Here is a 22,227-nt window from a genome sequence, read left to right as displayed (position 1 = left end):
TTCCTGCTTCCCCAACCTCATCGCCTCTTCCGACTCCACTTTGCCTCTCCGCACTTCTTTAATAGCCTCACACAGGCCCCAAAAGGCCCTTCTTTTATCAGGTTTTCCATTGGAAAAGAAGGCAGAAGCAGCAGCAGGGAGAGAGTACCAGGGGAGGGCATGATGGGGTGCCCATTTTGGAGTTCTGCTTGCAGAGCCGCAATTTGGTTGGGCTCTGGACAAGCGGATGACATTTGGTGCGGGCTACACTCTAAGGAATGTTAGGGATGGAGAGGAGGAAAATTAGTGACATTAGGTGGTCAATCCCTATTCGTGAGCATGAATTTCCCACACAGCTCTTCCAAACACCCCAATTTCCACTTCTGGAAGCCGATTATGGTTGAATTGACCATTAATCTAACCTAGCAATGGAAGATTTTATATTAAAAAACATCACGCCACTTTAAAAAAAAAATTTTTTTTTACTTGACTGAGTTTTTCTCGTTTTCAGAATCAAGGTTCCCGTCTTGTGCTAATTCCCACAGCCATTCCCTGGAATTCTAAGAGGGCTTGTCAGGAAAACAGTTTAACCTAGTGGAAAGAACACAGGCCTGGGAGACATGGGACCAGGGACTGTGTCCAACCCAACTTGCTTGTATCCATCCCAGCGCCTTAGTACAGTTCCTGGCACACAGTAAGCGCTTAATGAATACCACCATTACTATTATTGGATCTGCGACCTTTAGACATTTGGTATTCACCCCACTCGACTTATGTACAAGGCTATAAATTATGTATTAAAAATTATTTGTATTAATGTTTGTCTCCCCCTCTAGATTGTAAGCTTACTGTGTGCAGGGAAGGCATCTACTCACTGTGTTGCACTGTACTCTTCCAAGCTCTGCACACAGTAAGCACTCAAAAATACCACTGATTGATTGAAAAATGTCATTTTCAAGCCTGAATCTGCAAGGGACCACTCTAAATTTGCTAAAACCAGCTCGGATTTAGACCAGATATAGGGCAGAAGGAGACATTTTTCACTCAGAAACCTTTCCAAAATTCATCTCTAGCTTGTGGTTCCAATTTTCTCCTGGAGTTGCTAAGCCTGGCTCCTCGTGTTGCAGCTGTGGCCGAGAATGAGTGTGAGTGTGTATTGGTTTGCACTTAGTTTTCTGTTCATTAGCACTTCCAAATAAACACTTTGGCTTATTCATAGGAACGTATCAGGTCCAGGTTTATTGGGCCTGAAATCTGGAAAATCCAGGCTCAGACTTAATACCACGCTTCAGTTAGTTGGACAATTTGTGTGTGTAGAACCATGCCGTGAGCATAGGGGTTACTTCTCAACTAGCAGGAATGTAAGGGCAGAAAAAGAAGCAGGACATTTATCTGTGGTTCTTCACAAAACCTCTCCAGTCACGGAGATCTAGCTTCCCTACCCCGGCTAAAGCCACACTTGCAATCATCATCATCAATCGTATTTATTGAGCGCTTACTATGTGCAGAGCACTGTACTAAGCGCTTGGGAAGTACAAATTGGCAACATATAGAGACAGTCCCTACCCAACAGTGGGCTCACAGTCTAAAAGATCCTGGGCTCATCCTTGGGACATTCAACAAGCAGTGAGGTTACGAGTCTCTGTGTCTCAGTTACCTCATATGGAAAGAGGGGAGTAAGACTGTGAGTCCCAAGTGGGACAGGGACTCTGTCTAATCTGATCAGCTTGTATCTACCCCCACCATTTGGTATAGTGCCTGGCACGTAGTAAGCACTTAAATACCACAATTATAAGGGCATATGTGATTGTGCCTAAGGATTCATTAAATACCTAAATGGAGTTAACAGCCAGTTGTCTGAGTGAACACCACCACTCATTTCCAAGAGAGACGAGGAGGCAAAAGAGAAAACAGCCCCAGGAACTGCAAACATTTACCACATCAACACAAAAGTTGGCTTTTCTGTCTAATGTGGCCAGCACTGTGGCTCTCACAGTGACCCTCTCAGCCACACCTGCACACATGGGCTAACTTCAATCAATCAATCAATCAATCAATCGTATTTATTGAGCGCTTACTGTGTGCAGAGCACTGTACTAAGCGCTTGGGAAGTACAAGGTGACAACATCGAGAGACAGTCCTTCAAGAATAGGAAAGGATTGTTTGGGCAGGGTACTGACCGCTTCTCTAGGTCCACAGAGAAGACGACAAAAGGAAATGGGCTTAAATTAGAACAGAACCTCTTGACTTTTAATATGGGAAAACACTGAAGTAAATTAACAGAGGCCCCATCTCTGGAGAATATTAAGGAAAACCAAGACATCTGTCTGGGAGAGTGTGGTCACTCACCTGCCCAGCGATAGGAGCTGGGAAGCAGTGTGGCTCAGTGGAAAGAGCCCGGGCTTGGGAGTCAGAGGTCATGGGTTCGAATCCCGGCTCTGCCACTTGCCAACTGTGTGACTTTGGGCAAGTCACTTAACTTCTCTGTGCCTCAGTGACCTCATCTGTAAAATGGGGTTAAAAGTGTGAGCCCCACGCGGGACAACCTGATGACCTTGTATCCCCCCAGCGCTTAGAACAGTGCTTGGCAAATAGCAAGCGCTTAACAAATACCATCATCATCGTTTTTATTATTATTCAGGCTGTAAGCTCGTTGTGGTAGGAAATGTGTCTGTTATACTTTCCCAAGAGCCTAGTACAGTGCTCTGCACTCACTAAGTGCTCAATAAATATGACTGACTGCCTCTCTTGGTCCCTCCAGCCCCAATCAATCGATGGCATTTATTGAATACTTACTATGTGCAGAACAATGTATTTAGTGCTTGGGAGAGTACAACAGAATTATCCAACACGTTCCCTGCCCATAACGAGCCTAAAGTCTAGAGGGGGAGATGGACATTAACGTGAATACACAAGTAATTTAAAACATATAATTTAAAGATATGTATAGTAAGTGCCGTGGGGTTGGGGTGAATATCAAATGTCCAAAAGTTCAAATGTCTGTTACCCCACAAGGCTGGCTGGCTTTATTTCTAAAGCTCAGGAATAGCCACACATTACTAATCAGGCCGCAGAGCAAGATAGTCATATCTTTTTAATAGCATCTTGTGATGCAAAGCAGATTTTAAATAAATAAATGTGGTAGTTATTAAATGTTTACCATAAGTCAAGCACTCTTCTAAGTCAAGTGTGGGGCTAGCTAATGAGATAGTCTCTGTCCCACACGGGGCTGACAATCTAGGTAGGGGGGAGAACAGGTATTGAATCCCCATTTTGCAGCTGAGAAAACGGAGGCACAGAGAAGTCAAGTGCCTTGTCCAAGATCCCACAGCAAGCAAGTGGCAGAGCCGGGATTAGGACCCGTGTACTCTGATTTCCAAACCCACACATTTCCCACTAAGTCTTGCTGCTTCTCATGCTTTGCAGTTGGAGACACCTTTCACGGAAATGGGTTTACCCATACTCTATTAGTAATAGGGCTTTAAACTATTAAAGTTCAAAGAAAATGCTATTTAGCAACAGGCATAAAGCACTAGACTCAATTGAAATTTACTCAGTCCCTGGAAGAAAATAGAGAACCCTTCAGCAACCATTCTTTCTGTGGAAAAGGATTAATTGTCAAACATTTTTATCTGAAGATCATTATTTCATGTACAGCACTCTGAAGACTAGAAAGCTGAGTCACATCCTGGAATTATACTTTAATGTGCTACAGAGGATTGTTTGTTGTTGTTGTTGAAATAAACAATTCCCCGGTACATATCAATGCTTTTAATTTCCTCCTGAAATGCCCCAGGATTAGCACTATTACAGGACATTTTTTCTACTTAGCAGCGGTTACAAAACTTCCTTTAATGAAATAAAAGTGGATTTTTGACCAGAGAGTCATTGGGAAATCCGCAGCTGTCTTCCATAAAGAGGGCAGTAAATTGCTCTGCTCTAGGAAAATGCAGAAATCTCTACTGTCAGAGAAGAGAGAGATTTGCTGGCTGCTTTTGCAGGTCAGGGACCGTGTCTACTTAAATTGTGTCAACTCCGGTGCTCAAGTGTGGTGCGTGGGACATGGTAAGTATTTAACAAATACCACAATTATTATTGTTATTTTATTATTTTAGGAATGTCTGATTTCCATGATGATAACAGTTATCAACCACGCCACTGTCAAACTCCCAGGGCTTAATCCTGGTCACAAATTGGTCCATGCCATCAAAGCTTGCATTTCTCTTAATATTAGATGGGAAATTGGGTCAAGGGAAAAGATGTCTCTAGATTCTTAACCATTTCCACCTATGGTCTCGCGTTTCTGGGAGTCTCAGATTTTTAACTTCCATTCTTAAGGACGAACTCGTTTTCCTCCTTCATTTTGATGGACTTAAGAGCCTGGAAAACACTCTGCTAATGAGCAGTGTGGCCTAGTGGTAAGAGAGCAGGCCTGGAGTCAAGAGACCTGGCTTCTAATTCCAGCTCTATCACGTGCCTGCTGTGAGACCTTGGGCAAGTAACTTCATTTCTCTAGGCCTCAGCTTGCTCATCTGTAAAATGGGGATAAGATACCAGCTTTCCCTCACTCCTACACTACTAGCCCTGAGTGGGACAGTGACTGTTTCTGATCTGATTGTAATGCATCTGGTGAGCACAGGGCTTGCCAGGAGTAAGTGCTTAAACACCTACATTGTTAAATTACTATTATTGTTATGCACTTTCTACTAGCCAAGGACTCTGTTTTAGTGCTAGGGTCGATACGAGATAATCAGATCGGGCAGTCTTTGTCCAACTGGGGCTCGCAGTCTGAAGAGGAGGGAGAACGCTTCCGAGTGAAAGTGTTAATGGCTAACACAACCCTCTAAATCCCACTCTCATAGTGCCAAAAGCCACATTAGCCAACCTCTCTTGGGTCTTCCTCAGGACATAAGCTCCGGGATAACAGGGACAGTATCTTTCTGTTCTGTAAAACACCCAGCACGTGATGACTCCTTAGTGACCTTGAATGAAATATTAGCCTAAGCAGCCCTCAAACGTACAACAGAATTGGTTCCTAAAAAGTGTGTGCCAAATCCAAAAGCTGCTAGTCTTTTTCTAGGGCATCTATTGAGCACTTATAGCATGCAGAACACTGTTCTAAGTACTCAGGGGGGTACACTACAACAGAGTTGGTAAATGTGTTCCCTAAATGGAGCCCATTTTCTCACGGGAAGAATGCTATGTATATGGGATCAATAATAATAATAATAATGATGGCATTTATTAAGCGCTTACTATGTGCAAAGCATTCCTGAATCTACATCAGATACCCTGTGTGTACGTAAGTTTTAAAGGATTGCAGACTCAAAGGCAAATAATATAACCCCGTTAATTTACCTTTACAGCTGATTTGGTTAAGCGATTTGTAATCATTTGCTTTCTCGAGTGAGCAGTTGTCTGCAGACAATTTTTGAATGGCTGCCTCTAGGACTTCGGATCAATTAATCCATGGTGCTTATTGGGTGCTTACTGCGTGCGGATCACTGTACTAAGCACTTGGGAGAGTACAACAGAATTGGAAGACATGGTCCCTGCCCACAGGGAGCTTACAGTCCAGTGGGGGAGACAGATATTAAAATTGGATGATGCTCGAAGTCTGATCCCGGCCCTGGCAAGGCCCACCTGAAAAGGGAGCCTGTGGAGATCAGTTGTGTGACTGACCAGCCTCACAATGTACCTCAGCACTCTGGAAGCGGAGAAGCGAAACTCAACTTGGGCCTAAGGAGAGGGGGATTAAAACAGAGCCAGGGTGATGAGTTTGGAGGGAGGTTTTAAGATTAGAGGTAGGATGGTCACTGACAGCCCTTCCTTCTCAGTTTCAGAGCAAGCTCACGGCTGGGCACACAACAGAGCGGTGTGGTGTCACAGGTGTCGTCTGGTGGAACCGTGCAGATTTTGCACAATCTCAAACTGTTTTTTTAGAGGAACTCCATACACCCTACTTAGTCTGGACCCTTTCTGTTCTGTTAACAGGCCACAAGGAAGCTTGGTGCAGGTTTTGAGCCGTGGAGCTTGACAGTGGGAGCGACTGCAGAGGAAGGCTTGATCCTCAAATTAATAATAATAAAAAGGATTGAAAACACCTGACTCCCTAGTGGTATGGGGAGCAGGGGTAGGTGGCAATTAACAACTCAGTCTGTCTGTTGGAATAATAACATAATTGTGGCATTTGTTAAGCGCTTACTATGTGCCAGGCACCATGGCTCAGTGGAAAGAGCCTGGGCTTTGGAGTCAGAGGTCATGGGTTCAAATACCAGCTCCGCCACCTGTCAGCTGTGTGACTTTGGGCAAGTCACTTAACTTCTTGGTGCCTCAGTTCCCTCATCTCTAAAATGGGGATTAAAACTGTGAGCCCCACGTGGGACAACCTGATCACCTTGTAACCTCCCCAGAGCTTAGAACAGCGCTTTACACATAATAAGCACTTAACAAATACCATTATTATTATTAGGGTGGAAACAAGCAAATCAGGTTGGACACAGACCCTGTCCCACGTGGGGCTTACAATCTCAATCCTTATGTTACAGATGAGGTATCTGAGGTGCAGAGAAGTGAAGTTACTTGCCTAAGGTCACACAGCACACAAATACAGAGCTGGGATTAGAACCCAAGACCTTCTGATTCCCAGGCTTGTGCTCTATCCACTATGTCACACTGCCAGAGACAGGCACACTGACCTGAATGGAAGGGAGACTTCAGGTGAGCTACGAGACCATAGCAATAGCGGGGAGGTTGGGGAAACTGAGTTCAGGGGTAGGATCCAGGAGTCCAGGTACTGGGGTTCCAGGCCCATTTCACATACCCAGGTAATAATAATAATAATAATACTAGTGGCTTTCTCTTACAAACACACCCTCCCACTCAGAGACTAAGATTTCTCCACTACGGATGAAGTGACCTGGCTTGCAACTGTCAGGTTGATGCCCTCTAAATCAATCAATCAATCAATCAATCGTATTTATTGAGCGCTTACTATGTGCAGAGCACTGTACTAAGCGCTTGGGAAGTACAAATTGGCATCACATAGAGACAGTCCCTACCCGATAGTGGGCTCACAGTCTAAAAGGGGGAGACAGAGAACAGAACCAAACATACCAACAAAATAAAATAAGTAGGATAGAAATGTACAAGTAAAATAAATAAATAAATAAATAAACAGAGTAATAAATATGTACAACCATAAAGTTAAGCCAGTTTGCTACAGGCGGGATTGGGAAGCTGATCGACTCCAGAGTGTACCACAGTGTACGCACTTAATAAATACCATCATGATCACCACAGTGCAGCAGATGACAGCTGGCACCTTTCATTTTGGCACAGCGTCACAAAACTCCCCAAGAGAGTGAACCAGTTCAAAATGAAGTATAGCGGTGCTTAAGGCTGTTAAACTACGGTATTCACTCCTTTGGTCCAACACTAAAACATCTCCAATCCCCTCAACCAAAGGAGCTGAATGCAGCCTTGGATAACCATTGGTAATGGCAGTCTTTGATGTTATTTGTATGTGCATAAGGAGAAGCCAGAAGAGAATGCCATTCTTCATTTTTCTTGCCACTTATTCCCCTGACCCCCAAGGACAGCCAAAACGTCTTACCGACTACAGCCTCGGAGGATTTGCCTTCTGCCGGCAGTGGAATGTACTGATTGGGATAAGAGCTGCTGCCGTAACCCAAGACGAAGCCTTCCAGTTTTGTATTCGGACTTGGTCGAAGAAACTTCATCAGAATGGAGTCACTCGTAGTATTGATGTGGACTCGGAGAGTTTGCGTTTTACCTGTTCGGGCAGGAAAAAACAGATGTGTCACTCTCCGTGGCTCAGGATAATTCCATTCTGAGGATTGGAAGTTGGCCGCTATGATCTACAGAATCATATTCATTGCCTTGAATTTGTATACCACTTTTATTTTTCCAAAAGTCTTTCTTACCAGTTTATTTCATCCTCATTCTTAGGGAAAGTCAGGTAGTATTATCATTCCCATTTTACTGGTGAAGAAATAAAGGCCCACAGAGGTTAAGAGGCTTGTTTGAGGTTGCCAATCAATCATATTCATTGACTGCTTACTGTGTGCAGAGCACTATCAACATACAATATAACAGAGTTCAGTGTGACAGAGTTTATTGACATATTCCCTGCCCACAAGGAGTTTACAGTCTGGGGGCCGGGGGTGGTGAGGGGGGGAGGCTGAAAAGGACTAAGTCTAGGATTTATGTCTCCCTTCTCCCTGACTCATACTCTTTTTCCCTAGGGCCATGACACCTCCAAAATGGCAATGTTCAACTAAATAACTTTAAGCAACTCAATTTCACAATCAGTGGTGTTTATTGAGCTCTTTCTTTTTACAGAACACTGTACTAAGCACTTGGGAGAGTACAGTGCAGTTGGTAGGTGTTATCTCTGCCCTCAGGGAGCTTCCAGTCTAAAGGGACTGGTGAACTTGAAATCCCACACTCAAGAATTGCTTGAATCCCACTGAACACACAAAATAGAAACCATAATGAGATACTATCTGGTAGTCAGGGCCACAGAAAAGCCCATACACGACTCTATTCCTCTGTCCCAAGAGAGCTATCATGGTAGCAAACCCTCACAGAGAATACTCCCCTTTCTGGGCTGGATCACCCAAAGGAAGCGGGGGTGACTTTGGGAGAAGTGTAATTTATTAACCCACTTGTAATTGATGAGATGCAACAGCAGTGTTTGTGGTGATGATGATGGACCCTCCCATCGGAAATGATGGATGAAACTCGGACCCGAAACTTCAGGAGCAAGAACCCGGGCGTTCTCCTCACTGTACCTCGTTATTGCCTGTCCCACCATCGACCCCCGGCCCACGTCCCCCACCCAGCCTGGAATGCCCTCCCTCCGCACATCTGCCAAGTCAGCTCTCTTCCTCCTTTCAAAGCCCTACTGAGAGCTCACCTCCTCCAGGAGGCCTTCCCAGACTGAGCTCCCATTTTCCTCTCCTCCTCCCCATCCCCCGGGCCCTACCTCCTTCCCCTCCCCACAGCACCTTTATATATGTTTGTACAGATTTATTACTCTATTTTACTTGTACATATTTACTATTCTATTTATTTTGTTAATGATGTGCATTTAGCTTTAATTCTATTTGTTCTGATGACTGGACACCTGTCTCCATGTTTTGTTTTATTGTCTGTCTCCCCCTTCTAGACTGCGAGCCCACTGCTGGGTAGGGACCGTCTCTATATGTTGCCGACTTGTACTTCCCAAGCGCTTAGTACAGTGCTCTGCACATAGTAAGCGCTCAATAAATACGATTGATTGATTGATTGAAATGGGTTACTGTTCCAATCCCCCTTATTCAAAGGAGGAAAACTGACCTTGCCTTAAGTCCACTGGGGCCCTGTTATAGGCTTGGTGGGCATGACCACTTCTGTAGACACAGTGCAGAGAGGGGTGGAGTTTAAATAATAATAATAATGGCATTTATTAAGCACTAAGTGCAACACACTGTTCTAAGCACTGGGGAGGTTACAAGGTGATCAGATTGTCCCATGGGGGGGCTCACAGTCTTAATCCCCATTTTACAGATGAGGTCACTGAGGCACAGAGAAGTTAAATGACTTGCCCAAAGTCACACAGCTGACAACTGGCGGAGCTGGGATTTGAACCCATGACCTCTGACTCCAAAGCCCGGGCTCTTTCCACTGAGCCACGGATGCCATCCTTATTACTGTGGCAGGAGGAGAGGGCTGAAAGCACCCCGGTCATAACTCATCATCGTCCTCTCTGTCCAGTAGGTCGTAGCAGCAAAGGAAACATGAACACGGTCATCACATGGGACGAGGACCTCTGAAATCTTGGCTCTGCCACTTGCTTGGTTGATGACTATGGGCAACTCACTTAACTCCTCTGTGCCTCAGTTTCCCCACCTTTTAGATGGGGACAAAATCCCAGCTCTCCTAACCTCCCTCTTAGACTGTGAGCCCCACGTGGCACAGAGACTGTATCTGACATGCTTATCTATCAATCTTGTATCTTTCCAGGGCTTCACACAGTGCTTGGCATAGAGTAAGTGCTTAAATAGCACAATTCAGTCAATCAACGGTATTTCCTGAGCACTTACTATGTGCAGAGCACAGTATTAAGGGCTTGGGAGAGTACAATACAACAAATTTAGTGGATACGCTCCCTGCCTATAACAAGCCAACTTGTACTTCCCAAGCACTTAGTCCAGTGCTCTGCACACAGTAAGCTCTCAATAAATACAACTGAATGAATGAATGAACAAGCTTACACTATGGAGAGGGAGATGGGCAGTAATACAGATCATTAATTTAAAGATATTTATAATTTAATATTTAAAGATATTCAATTATGGTTATGATTACAGTTATGATTATTATCATTACAATGTGACTCAGCATAGCCCTAACCTAGTGACTACCTTCCACTTTAATAGCCTATTATGGACCACACAATCACATATTTATTCTAAACTGGAGTTCCAAGTGCTACAATAAAACGCAGGTTTTCCTCGTCAAGTGCAATTTGAGTATCCAGGCTCAATTTTCTGCCCCATTTTGCCTATCACAGCTTCAATTTTGAGTAACCGCAGTTTTCCGTGAGCACGGATAACACCACCTGTCATTTCCAGCCAGCCGCCTACTCACTTGCGTCCTCCAGGACTCAGATCGCACTGTATCATTAGCTCATCCACAACACACTATTTGTGGATAATTACACAACGTGGGTGAACACCCTTGAAGACACAAATTGTTTACTGAACGGTTTGCGTGGGTAGCTCATCAGTTGAGGCTGGCAGTCGAAAATAGACTAACATCGTGCTTCTGCCAAAGCCCAACATCCCAGCACCTTCTCCGATGGCATCCACCAATGTTTTGCCACTTAAAGCTGCCCCCAAATCCAGCTATTTGGGTAGCACGCTCCTGCTGTTTATCCCTCCTGTCCTCAAAAGATGTATCAGCCCGGCCAGAGCAGCCTTTGGAAGCAGAACATTGAATCTGGAAGGGAAGAGGAGTTAACCTGAAGACGGGGCATGTCTGTCAGGCTGCACTGTGATATATGGTTGTGTGTCCTAGACACCAGCATATCAAACAAATTGACCGCTTCATCTTTGCTGCTGGAGGTGACTTGGCCAAGGTACAATGGCAAGATGCAACGAGAAGCAGTGTGGCCTAATGGGAAGAGCACGGCCTGAGAGCCGGACAACCTGGGTTCTAACCCCAGCCCCAGTTTATCTGCTGGGTGACCTTGGGCACGTTGCTTGCCTTCTCTGTGCCTCATTTTCCCTGCTGAGAGCTCACCTCCTCCAGGAGGCCTTCCCAGACTGAGCCCCTTCTTTCCTCTCCCCCTCGTCCCCCTCTCCATCCCCCCGTCTTACCTCCTTCCCTTCCCCACAGCACCTGTATATATGTATATATGGTTGTACATATTTATTACTCTATTTATTTATTTATTTATTTATTTTACTTGTACATTTCTATCCTACTTATTTTATTTTGTTGGTATGTTTGGTTCTGTTCTCTGTCTCCCCCTTTTAGACTGTGAGCCCACTGTTGGGTAGGGACTGTCTCTATGTGATGCCAATTTGTACTTCCCAAGCGCTTAGTACAGTGCTCTGCACATAGTAAGCGCTCAATAAATACGATTGATTGATTGATTGATTGATTTTCCTTATCTGCAAAATGGGGATCAGATCTCCCTCCCTAAACTGTGAGCCCCATGTGGGACAGGGACTACCCCCTATCTGATAATACTGGATCCACTCCAGCGCTTAGAACAGTACTTCAAACGTAGTGAGTGCTTGAATAACACCATTAAAAAAATCTCTTCCCGGAACCAAAGTCCTGCAGTTTTGTTGGTCATAGGAAAGGAGGCGATTATGATCAGAGCTCAGCTGCCAACTTAATCCTGTGCCACTAGTACTCACAATAAAATGCTTTTAACCTGCCTCTAAATGCCTAAGGGTGAGGCGGAAGACACTCTTGCTACTTTTGAAACAAAATCTTTTCAGTTCTCTCCCCTAACTCCACTCCAAGAACCATGCCCCTATTGCAGTGCAAAACACCTGGTATTTTCAAGCCTCGGTTAGAAAGTTGGTGCTCTTGAACAAAAATGGCCCGGCAGAAACAGTGTCGCTGTCTGAGGAAATTACCTCATGAGCAGGGTCAGATCTAGGTTCTTGGGGGATTGTTGAACTGGAACCCCAAGATTTGGCATGGGTAAAATCTTCCCCTTCTCTAGAGCGAGTCCTCCACCACTATTCCTCCCCTCTATCTACACATCTTCCTTCTCTGACACTGCTGAAGCCATTTTCCTGAGAAGATGAGGTGTGAGGGGAGATGAAAGGCTGTGGGAAGATCTGTGCTGGGTTGTCCTGAGACTCAGCGGGAAAAGCCACCCTGCCTACGAGAGATTTGGGAAGACAATTCCCATCGGCAAGATATCTGGCCTTGAAAAGGAGGGTTCAGTCAAAATCAAATATTTTCAGGTGCCAAAACTAGGTGGAGTCCAGGGAGTAGATCAGAGATTGAAGCAGCAGAGATTTCCTGATGGATGGATGGTTTAGAAATGGAAAGCACTGCCAGGACACGTTAACTAAACACTTTCCTCTGAAGAAAAACACTTGTATAATCAGAGCTGGCCTTTGTGGTCAAAGACAGTGCTGCAGACGGTGAAATTCACCCATGAGTGTGCGTGAGACTGAAAAGACTAATATGGGGCCCACAGACCCAACTCCAACGTATGCACAAAAAGACTATTCCTCGTTGTATTGTCTGGTTTGATGATTGAAGCGCTCGGCGTTGTTTTCCCTAAACCATCTGCAAATTTAGCAGTCAACTTCAAGCGTATATCAGAAACACAACCAAATAATAAGGTTGAGGCTGATGAAAAGATTCAATTTAATCACACTTTCGAAGTAGAAGTCCATCTAAATGTGCATGATCTCTCTGACTACTGACAAGCTTAATGGAATAGGATTTTTTTTCCTCTGGAAATTTATGGGTGATCTTCTATGAAGCTTTCTGGCCAGATCCATCGTCACTCTCTACCACCTCTTTGCAGACAAACTTAGTTAATCAATAGTATTTATTGGGTGCAAAGCACTATCCTAATCACTGGAGAGAGTTCAATACAATGGAGTTGGTAGACACCATCTTTTGCCCACAAGGCGACTGCTCATCATGTTCAGAGCACTGTACTAAGCACTTGGGAAAGTACAATACGACAGAGTGGGTTGACATGATTCCTACCCACAAGGAGCTTACAGTCTACCGTTACAGTAAAGTGAGGACAAAGTCAGAGTAAGGGTGTAAGAAACTTGTCAATGGTGGGAGAGCAACACTATTAGGAGGAAACATCCTTCTTTTTAAATCCTGGAAGTTAACCCCAAATTTTCTCAGCGAATCTGCTGGAATTCCACAACAAACCAATCCATTCATTCCCCATGTGGCTTCTCAGGGTAAAAAAAGGCTCCGATGGCATCATGTAAGATACTTCATTTAGCCCCATAAGCCAAATTGACTTATTCTAACATGCACTGTTTGTCCTAGGAGAAAAAAAACAAACTAGTTTTCCTGGGAGAAGGCCAGCCTGATTCCAACAGCAACAGCTCTCTGGAAACTACCACCGATAAAATAATAGGCCGTGTGGCTTGAGTTCAAAGTGTGGTATTTTGAACGGGGCATTTTAGAACACACTTGCTCTTTATAAATACAACATGAATGCACGAAGCTGTATAAACATCACTACCAAATATGCGGCATTGCTGGAGATCTGTATCTGATCCCCAAAGGAGGAATTCTCAAAAATAACAGTACTCTTCTTGATAAGCTTTTTGGTGAAAGGATGGGTTTTAGAGGGTTGGGTTATTCGGGCAGACAATCTCGCTGCTGAGAATATTACGAAGTCTATGTTGGGAAAGATCAAGGAATTAAGGGAGATTTAAAAGGCTGCAATTAGAAGAGGAGTGTCAACTAATTTAGGGTTTGGGTAGAGAATTGAAACCCATAAATCACTTTGTGCCTAGTACTGTCCGTTGCACTTAATAGTCGCTCAAATTAATTCTGGTCTACAGACATGCCTTACCACACATAATCGTAGACCTTCAGGCTGAACCGCAATCCTGCCAATGAGACCATAAGGACCGGGGTTATAATTAAGTCTACAGGGAAACAACTTCTATAACCCACTGTCAAAGCCAATACCACCGGGTGATGTGGGGCACTCGGAAGGGTTTTGCTGATGCGGGCTGAATTGTGACCAAATTTCTTCCAAGTGACTATAAACTTCGGCTGTGAATCTGTGGCTCAATTTACAGAAACACCTTCATGATTTTATTTAAATTTTTTTTTTTAAGATAGTTTGCACGCTTCTGAGATAGAAAAGCTTCCCAACGTATCTGAGGCTCTTTGGATGTAGCCGCTCAGAGTCATGCTTTTAACACTGCGACAGGGCAGGGTGAAACCCAGAATGCAACAGAGCTGGGTACCTCCACATCATCCCCCTGAGTAAAGGGACCAAAAATCTGCCCAACACAAAACACCCCAGTAAACCCAGGGCCTCACTCGCCCAAAGACCTGCCTACTTTTGAACTCCTCCAGAAACAAGCTATTCATCCTCTGATGACTGTGTCCAGAAATCTTAAACGGGTTCAGTTGGCAGCAACGTAGAGACACCTGTCAATTGTGACCCAGTGCAGAAGGACCTGGACTTTAATAATAATAATAATAATAATGGTGGCATTTATTAAGCGCTTATTATGTGCAAAGCACTGAGCTCAGCCACTTCTCTGCTGTGTGACCTTGGGCAACTCACTTTGCTTCTCTGGGCCTTAATTACCTCATCTGTAAAATAGGAATTAAGACTATGAACCCCAGGTTCATGGGCTGCCCCAACCTGATTAGCTAGTACCTACCCCAGTACTTAGAACAGTGCTTGGCACGTAGTAAGTGCTTAAATATCATGAAAAAATTCTCTCTAATTCCACCTCCTGTTGCCATTCCTTCCTGCCACCTTTTAAGCACTGGAGACTTTTTCAGGTCTGAAGGCTGAAGCAAGGCTAGACTGGGGGGTGCTGGGGAAGCTTTAAAACTAGATGAGAGAGTGGTTTGAAGAGGGGAAATTGATTTTCTGCCATCGCTCTCCTACTGGGCTTTGAGTCAAGTAAAGGCAGTCACGTCAGCCACAAAGCCGCACCCTCAGTAGGACGACCGATCGAGCAGCTGCCCCTTGGGACCCTGAAGCACAAGACTAGAGTCGCTGCTCCCTGACCCCGAGACTAATCCAGCCCCATGCCTCTGCCTGACCAGAAATCACCGAGCACCTCACGGGAGGTTCCTGCCTTGCCTTCAACACTTCAGCAGAACTGGCTCTTAGAATGCACATTCACAGAGGCAGCGAACTTTCTTTTAAAGTCAAGAATCCATTTGGAAAATTGGCTCATTGGATTTCGTGGGGCAGAGAGGCAGCAGCAAATGGTGGACTAAAAAGTCAAAGATCGGCTTTGTTTCTTTGGGGGAGAATATTTAAGTGGACCAGGAGTTACCTCTTTTAAAAGCTTAAAGGCCAAAGAAAGTGTCTTCCACTTACCAGAAAGCCTGCACTTACCCAGTCTCTCTCTCTCTCTCTCTCTTTCCTCCCCCTCCCTCCAGCCCCAGATCTCATCCATCTCATCGCCAACCCCTGCCCACATTCATCCATTCAATCATATTTATTAAGCGCTTACTGTGTGCAGAGCACTGTACTAAGCACCTGGGAAGTACAAGTCCGCAACAGATAGAGGGGGTTCCTACCCAACAACGGGCTGCCCAGTCTAGAATCCTCCCTCCTCCTCCATATATGACAGACCACCACTCTCTCCACTTTCAAAGCCTTCACATCCCCTCTGAGGCCTTCCTTGACTAAACTTTCATTTCCCTTGTTCTCTCTCCTTTCAGCATCATCTATACACTTGGATCTGTGAAGCTCTTCATATTCACCCTACCTTCACCCTCACAGCACCTATGTCCATACCCACAATTTATTTATATTCCCATCCGTCTCCCCCTCTAAACTTCCCTTCTACAACAATTCTGTCATACAGTCCCACACACTGAGTACAGTGCTCTGTACCCAGAGAATGCTCAGTGAATACCACTGATGGATTGACTATAAAACACACAATGCAAGACTGCAAAATAATGAACCTTTTTTCCTAATGGGACACTGGATACGTATTTGCCCATCCTTGTTTTTACAGTTCAGCTCCATTTCAGCCAACGGTACTCTGAGTCTATCAAAAGTAAGGCTCTCCCTAACACCAGTCCCTCCCTGTCTGGTAATTACAGATGATTGAATGAGACAGGTTTGCCATGCCAGGAATGACATTTAAGCATGGCTTGGCAGTATTTTTAGTTTTACTAATGAGGCATTAACTCCATTCCCTTCTAACGGCCCCCAAAAGGAGAAGGACTGTCCAGAAATGCCCTTTAAATAGGTTTCTCCTTTTCCCATTCTTGGGGGGTAATTCCAGGCACACCCATTGGCATAACTGCCCCTTATTCTAGCTTCCTACACAAATGATCTCAGACCTGAGACCGCGACATTTTGCACGTTTAGTAGGCATACAGAAACCATGAAAATCTGCACTGGCTAAAATACTTGGGACTTAAAGGAATCAGATCAAACAGGAAACAGGTAAAAGGTGTCCAGGAAATCAGTTATCAGTAATAACTGTGGAATTAATTTGTTATGTGTTTACCTCGCACCAAGCAGTGTGGTAAGCACTGGGATAAATACAAGGTAATCAGATGAGACACAGGCCCTGACCCACTTGGGGCTCACAGTCTAAGGGCCGGGGTGGGGGGAGAGAACAAGTATTTAACCCCCATTTTACGGATGAGGAAACTGAGGCATGAAGGCAAGTGACTTACCCATGGTCACACAGAAAGACCTGGATTGAAGTGAAGTCTAAAAAATCATGATGAGAGAGGACAGAGCAAATCCAAAATTGCTATCCATCATATTTTTTCACTCCAGGAAAAAAGATACCCCCCAGAACAGAAGCCTGTAGATGGTGGAGTGAAAACAAATAAAACGAAACTTCACCCAGTGTGCATCAATATTTACCACAGATAGAATTTCAGAACATCAGTTCTGAATAGTGCAGAGTATCACTTAGGTCAAGAAGACTGGGGACCAATTATAGGCTCCTTTTTCAAAGTGGGCGAATTTAAGATGTAGAAGAACAACTTATGGATGTTGGATGGCCCACCCTAAACACTAGAGCTTTTTTCTGCCATGCATCCTGTGGCCAATATCAGAAACAGATGACTGGTTAGGTGGACCATGGGACCTGACCCAGGAATAGCATTGCTTAGGTACTTGTTAAGTCTCAGTTATAAAACTTTTTTTTTAAGTTGCAACTGGATATTACAGATGTAGTTTATCTTGGGAAAAATCACGTCATAAAAAATGCTCTTTAAGAGTTCTAAAAAACAGGATTCCATTTCATACTAACATTTTTTTGCTTGTCACTGATCATGAAAATCATCGAAAGGGTTTAAGTGATCAGCTCAGAGTACCCACAGCGAGGGGAATTCTGCTGATCCTTAGATTGTGATGCTCCCTGAGGACAGGGATTATGACCTCTAGCTCAACTGTCCTGTCCCAATCACTTAGTACAGCATTCAGCACACTGTCGGTGCTCAGCCACACAATTGATTTCATTGTCTTACTCTTGCCAACTTAATTTCATACACACCCAAAAGCTGCTGAAGGTTTTCTTTTCCCTGAATATTTAGCCTGCAATAAAAGTGAAGTTCTCTAGAAGGATGAAGATATATCTTTCATTCATACATCTATTTTCAAAGATACAATAAAGCACTTTTTAAGTGTTTGTTTAAACAGTGGTACTTGGGAGCTGATAATTAACAATGAATGACAACCACCTAACCTAGAGATAAGAGTTGAGTCTACTAAAAAAAAAAACCCCACTCATATATAGTACTTAATGGGATGTTGGACACTAATTTGGACATTAACTTGAAAACAAAATTCCCTTGCTGGAAATAAATAGCTTCTCACAGCGGTTTAATGTTGATTGTTATCTCAAAGGAGTATGATTTTGCCAACGGTTTAAGGTGGGGATATTTTCTTCCTTTCAGTTTTGAGCCTCAAACTGGTGGCCATTCCTACAATTGAAAGGAAATACTTCAACTGTCTCTTTTCATCTCTTCTAAATAGACAGTGCTCAGCACAAAGTAAGCGCTTAACAAATGCCATTATTATTATTATTCTATAAACACACTTTGAGGTTCTAAACGGGGCTGATGTCTTCTACATCCATCTTTCCTTCTCCCCCACAACTTACCACTCCAGATAATCAGCAGCAGCCATGGCGTAATAGTATTGATGGAACTTGAAAGCCATGACAATTAAAGTATACTTTTTTCCCCCAAGTTTTCTGTTCTCCCCAACCACCAGGGAGGCTGGGGGTTGGGGTGGAAACAGTAGAGAGGAAGCCACCACAGGTAATGGATAACTTTTTCCCTAGGGATTTCCCCCCTCAAAACAGTCACTAAATTAATGGCATTTATTGAGTGCTTAGTGTATATAATGCACTATACTCAGCTCTTGCTCGTTATGGGCAAGGAATGTGCCTTCTAATTCTGTTGTATTGTATGCTCCCAAGTGCTTAGTACAGTGCCCTGGACAGAGAAAGAGATCAATAAATGCCATTCATTTATTGATAAAATTCCATACAATAGAGTTGGTAAGACACAATCTCTGCTGACAAGGAGCAGATGGTCTATTTACAACAGAGCAGCCTTTTGGAGCTTCCAAAAGGCATCAAACACAGAATCATTTTCAAGGGTGCTACATGCAAAAATGAAGAGTACGACTCAGTATTTTTACACTTCTGGGGAAACTGAAGCTACCTAAGAATGAGGAAATACAAGATTCAAGGTCCTCGATGTCAAGCTCATTTGCATTTATTAGTAGTAGTAACAGTCATGATGGTAATAATAATTAAACACTTATTACATGCCAAGTGGGGCACAAAACAATAGGGTAAATATAAGATAATCAGATCAGACACAGTCCGTGCCCTCCATTCACAGTCTAAGGAGAGAATTCATCTACATTTAACCTAAAGCTCAGAGAGGGTAGGCAACTTGCTCAAAATCACACAGCAGACCAGTGGCCAAGGTAGACCAGAACCATGGATCCCAATTTCATGCATTTTCCACTAGAATTAGGTTTCAGGTGCCTCTTTGAATTCCTTACCTTCACGGTGATACCTGAGCACTAAAATCCCCTTAGCTACTCTTTTAATTTAGCTCTCAAGGGAACAAAGCGTTAGATGCCCTAGCACCTTAAAAGGAGGGAATGTGTCTACCAACTTTGCTGTATTATGCTCTCCCAAGCACTTAGTACAGTGTTCTGCACAGGTAGGTGTTCAATAAATGCCACTGACTCATAACAGCCCCAAATCCACATCTTGTTCCAGGTAGCGAGATTTGCCCCACCTCAAAATGGCATCTTCTACTCCCGTGGACGTATTTACTTAGGCATATTCTCTGATTAAACCCAAGTCGGTCACCGTCAATTAAATGAATTAAAAAGAAAAATATCACATTTCTTTTTATGTGCAGAATATGTTCTTCTTCCTTGTAATGGCAACTGAGGCCGCTACAGAGACAGAAATGTGGAGTGGATGGTTAGCTCACTTTAGATAGTCTCAAAATGGCTTCACTTTTCAAAATTGTTATTAAAACTGCCCCCAAAATTGTCCTTGAGTTGAAAGCCTACTTGCTTTTTTTCTGCAGTTTTTGCTCTGCACATAGTAAGTGCTCAATAAATATCATTGGTTAACTGTTTCCTTAAGTTTGTCCAGAAATGTGGAGTGATGATTAAAAAATGAGCAATATCGTTTTCTCATCCTGTCATTTCAAAATTACTCGACAAACTTTCCCAAACATTGTCCATGAATTCAAATCCAACTTGGGGCTTTTCTCTCAAGTTTTTCCAGAAATTATGAGTGACTTATGGTAAGAACAAATACTAACTTTTCATCTCCTCTTGTCTCATATAAAATGATTTCCAACTAAACTACTACCATGTCTTACATTTCCACCCCTGGCAATTTCAAAAGAAAAATACAGCAGTTTTCCCCAAATGATTTCAGATGGACAATAATCCCCATTATAGTAATGAAAGCTGGAAAGGAGATTCTAGACAAATCAATGGTAGTTATAAACACTGGAATCTGCCCAAAAGGGGAAAATGATCAGCTTCAAGCTTTCAAAACTCTGATCTGTATAGCCACCAATAAAAGACCCCAGCAAAAATTAATAGACAGGTTATAATAGCCTGAATTTTTCACCAAAAAAATCCATGAAAAGCAGGGGCATTTTTTCACACATTGAAATGCTGTTAGGAAAATATTGGGACTCTTCAGTTTGGAAAGACTAAAATCGATTTTTTTTTTAACTTGCCCCTCTCATTTATCAGAGTCTGAACAAGGCATACACAGAACCGTGGTTCACCTCATCCCTCACTATCAGGATGCAAGGACACCCATGAAAACTCAAAGGTGGAGGGTTGAAAGCAAACAGAAAGAAACACTTGTTCAATCTGCAAGTGGTAAGAGTACAAAACCTGTTCCCACAGAAAGTTGTGCAGACTGAAAACACCTGAAGGTGAAAGAGTGATTTAGATACACTCAAGGAAAAGTGGTCCAGAATGGGTTCCCAGAGGAAAAGTAAGGAATCTTAGCAAGTCCAACCCTAAATCTTAGACTAAGTAAGGACGACTCTCATACACTTCCTCTAAATCTCCCAGCACCACTCTTAATCAGTGGTACCTATTGAGCACTTACTATGTGCAGAGCACTGCACTGTGTGCTTGGGAAAGTACAATACTATAGAACTAGCACACCTGCCCATAACGAGCTTAGTCTACAGGGATTATAGACAATATTGAGGTAGGTGCACACAAAAAGACAATCATGTCTAAACTCCTCTATAAGTGGAACCACAATATTCTGATTAATAAATGCCAAGTAACAACTTGACCTTTTAGACTGTGAGCCCACTGTTGGGTAGGGACTGTCTCTATATGTTGCCAATTTGTACTTCCCAAGTGCTTAGTACAGTGCTCTGCACACAGTAAGCGCTCAATAAATACGATTGATGATGATTGATGACCACCGAGCCGTGTTCCTATGCATTTGTGGAGAAAAGTCACCTGGACAAGAAACGAGAGGCTTCACCAGCAATCAAGCAAACAAGGGTATTTATTGAGCTCTCTTAGTGTGCACAGTGTGTTGTACTAAACCCTTGAGAAACTACAAAAGAGTAGATAGACATGGTTTCTGCCCACAAGGGAAGTCTACACTCTGCAGGCGGGTCAGGGGTTCTAGAGCCAAAGCTAGGTAAAGAAGGAAATGATGTGGCTGACTGCCTCAGCGTCCTCCTTATGCAATGTTTAAATCCAGTCAGTGAGTGAACACTGCCAAATCAGCTTCACTACGACGTGCTCCTTCTGACAAACATTCACGCCCCCAATTTAAGTGGAAAACTCCAGTCCCAAAGGTCTAGCAATCACTTGGAGTTGTCAAGTTCCAGGTCAACAAAGTCCAGCGCTTTTAGCAACAAGGAGTTCCCCGTTCGGATATAAGAAAATGCAAAACGTAGAATAATGAAAAAGGTTAATTTCAGGCCGAAACAAAAGTGATATCTCTAAGCTTTTGGCAAATGAAGGAGGAGAATGATAAAATGCTGTCATTTTCCTTTGGTTAGGGCCCCACCAAACACCATCAGATCAAGACTTACAATGAGTAATTTTGGATCTGTTTCAGTGGAATGATCATATGATATTTTAGCAAAAATTGTTTCATCCAATCTCTTCGCCTCCATACATTTATTTTGGGACCTGGTTCTCCTCTGACAGGCAGTTTCAATCTACCCCACCCTTATTCTTTCTGCTTCTTCCTCCCTGGGGAGATCTACTGCTTTCTGAATGTCCTGAGGAGAAAAATGCAAAGACATGCTGTCTTGGCAATGGATACAGTAACTGTTGTTGCAATGTTGGGTGAGAAATCGCAGCTACTCTATCATTCATGCATTGGCCACCTCCTATACTCAGGCTACATTTGATAGAAAAAAAAACCACACAAAGCCTCAGTGATTTCTGATCTGACTTTTAGTCATATTTATATTTGTTGCAGGCTCATATTACTTTGCTAAGTGGTGATA

The 22,227-nt window shown here is 43.5% G+C and overlaps 1 protein-coding gene across 1 annotated transcript in view; it reads right to left on the bottom strand.

Annotated features, from left to right (window-relative positions):
* LOC119945126 (ABI family member 3 binding protein) overlaps positions 1 to 22,227 on the bottom strand; it is a 235,481-nt gene that overhangs the window by 140,550 nt on the left and 72,704 nt on the right. The window contains exon 3 of the mRNA XM_038766152.1: positions 7,595 to 7,774. Coding sequence (XP_038622080.1) covers positions 7,595 to 7,774 — 180 coding nt within the window. The remainder of the gene's footprint in view (positions 1 to 7,594; positions 7,775 to 22,227) is intronic.

The sequence above is a fragment of the Tachyglossus aculeatus genome, chromosome 24 (genome assembly GCF_015852505.1).
Source record: "Tachyglossus aculeatus isolate mTacAcu1 chromosome 24, mTacAcu1.pri, whole genome shotgun sequence".
Lineage (NCBI taxonomy): Eukaryota > Metazoa > Chordata > Mammalia > Monotremata > Tachyglossidae > Tachyglossus > Tachyglossus aculeatus.
The sequence above is the reverse complement of the archived record's forward strand: the minus strand, read 5'-3'. Positions and strand labels throughout refer to the sequence as shown.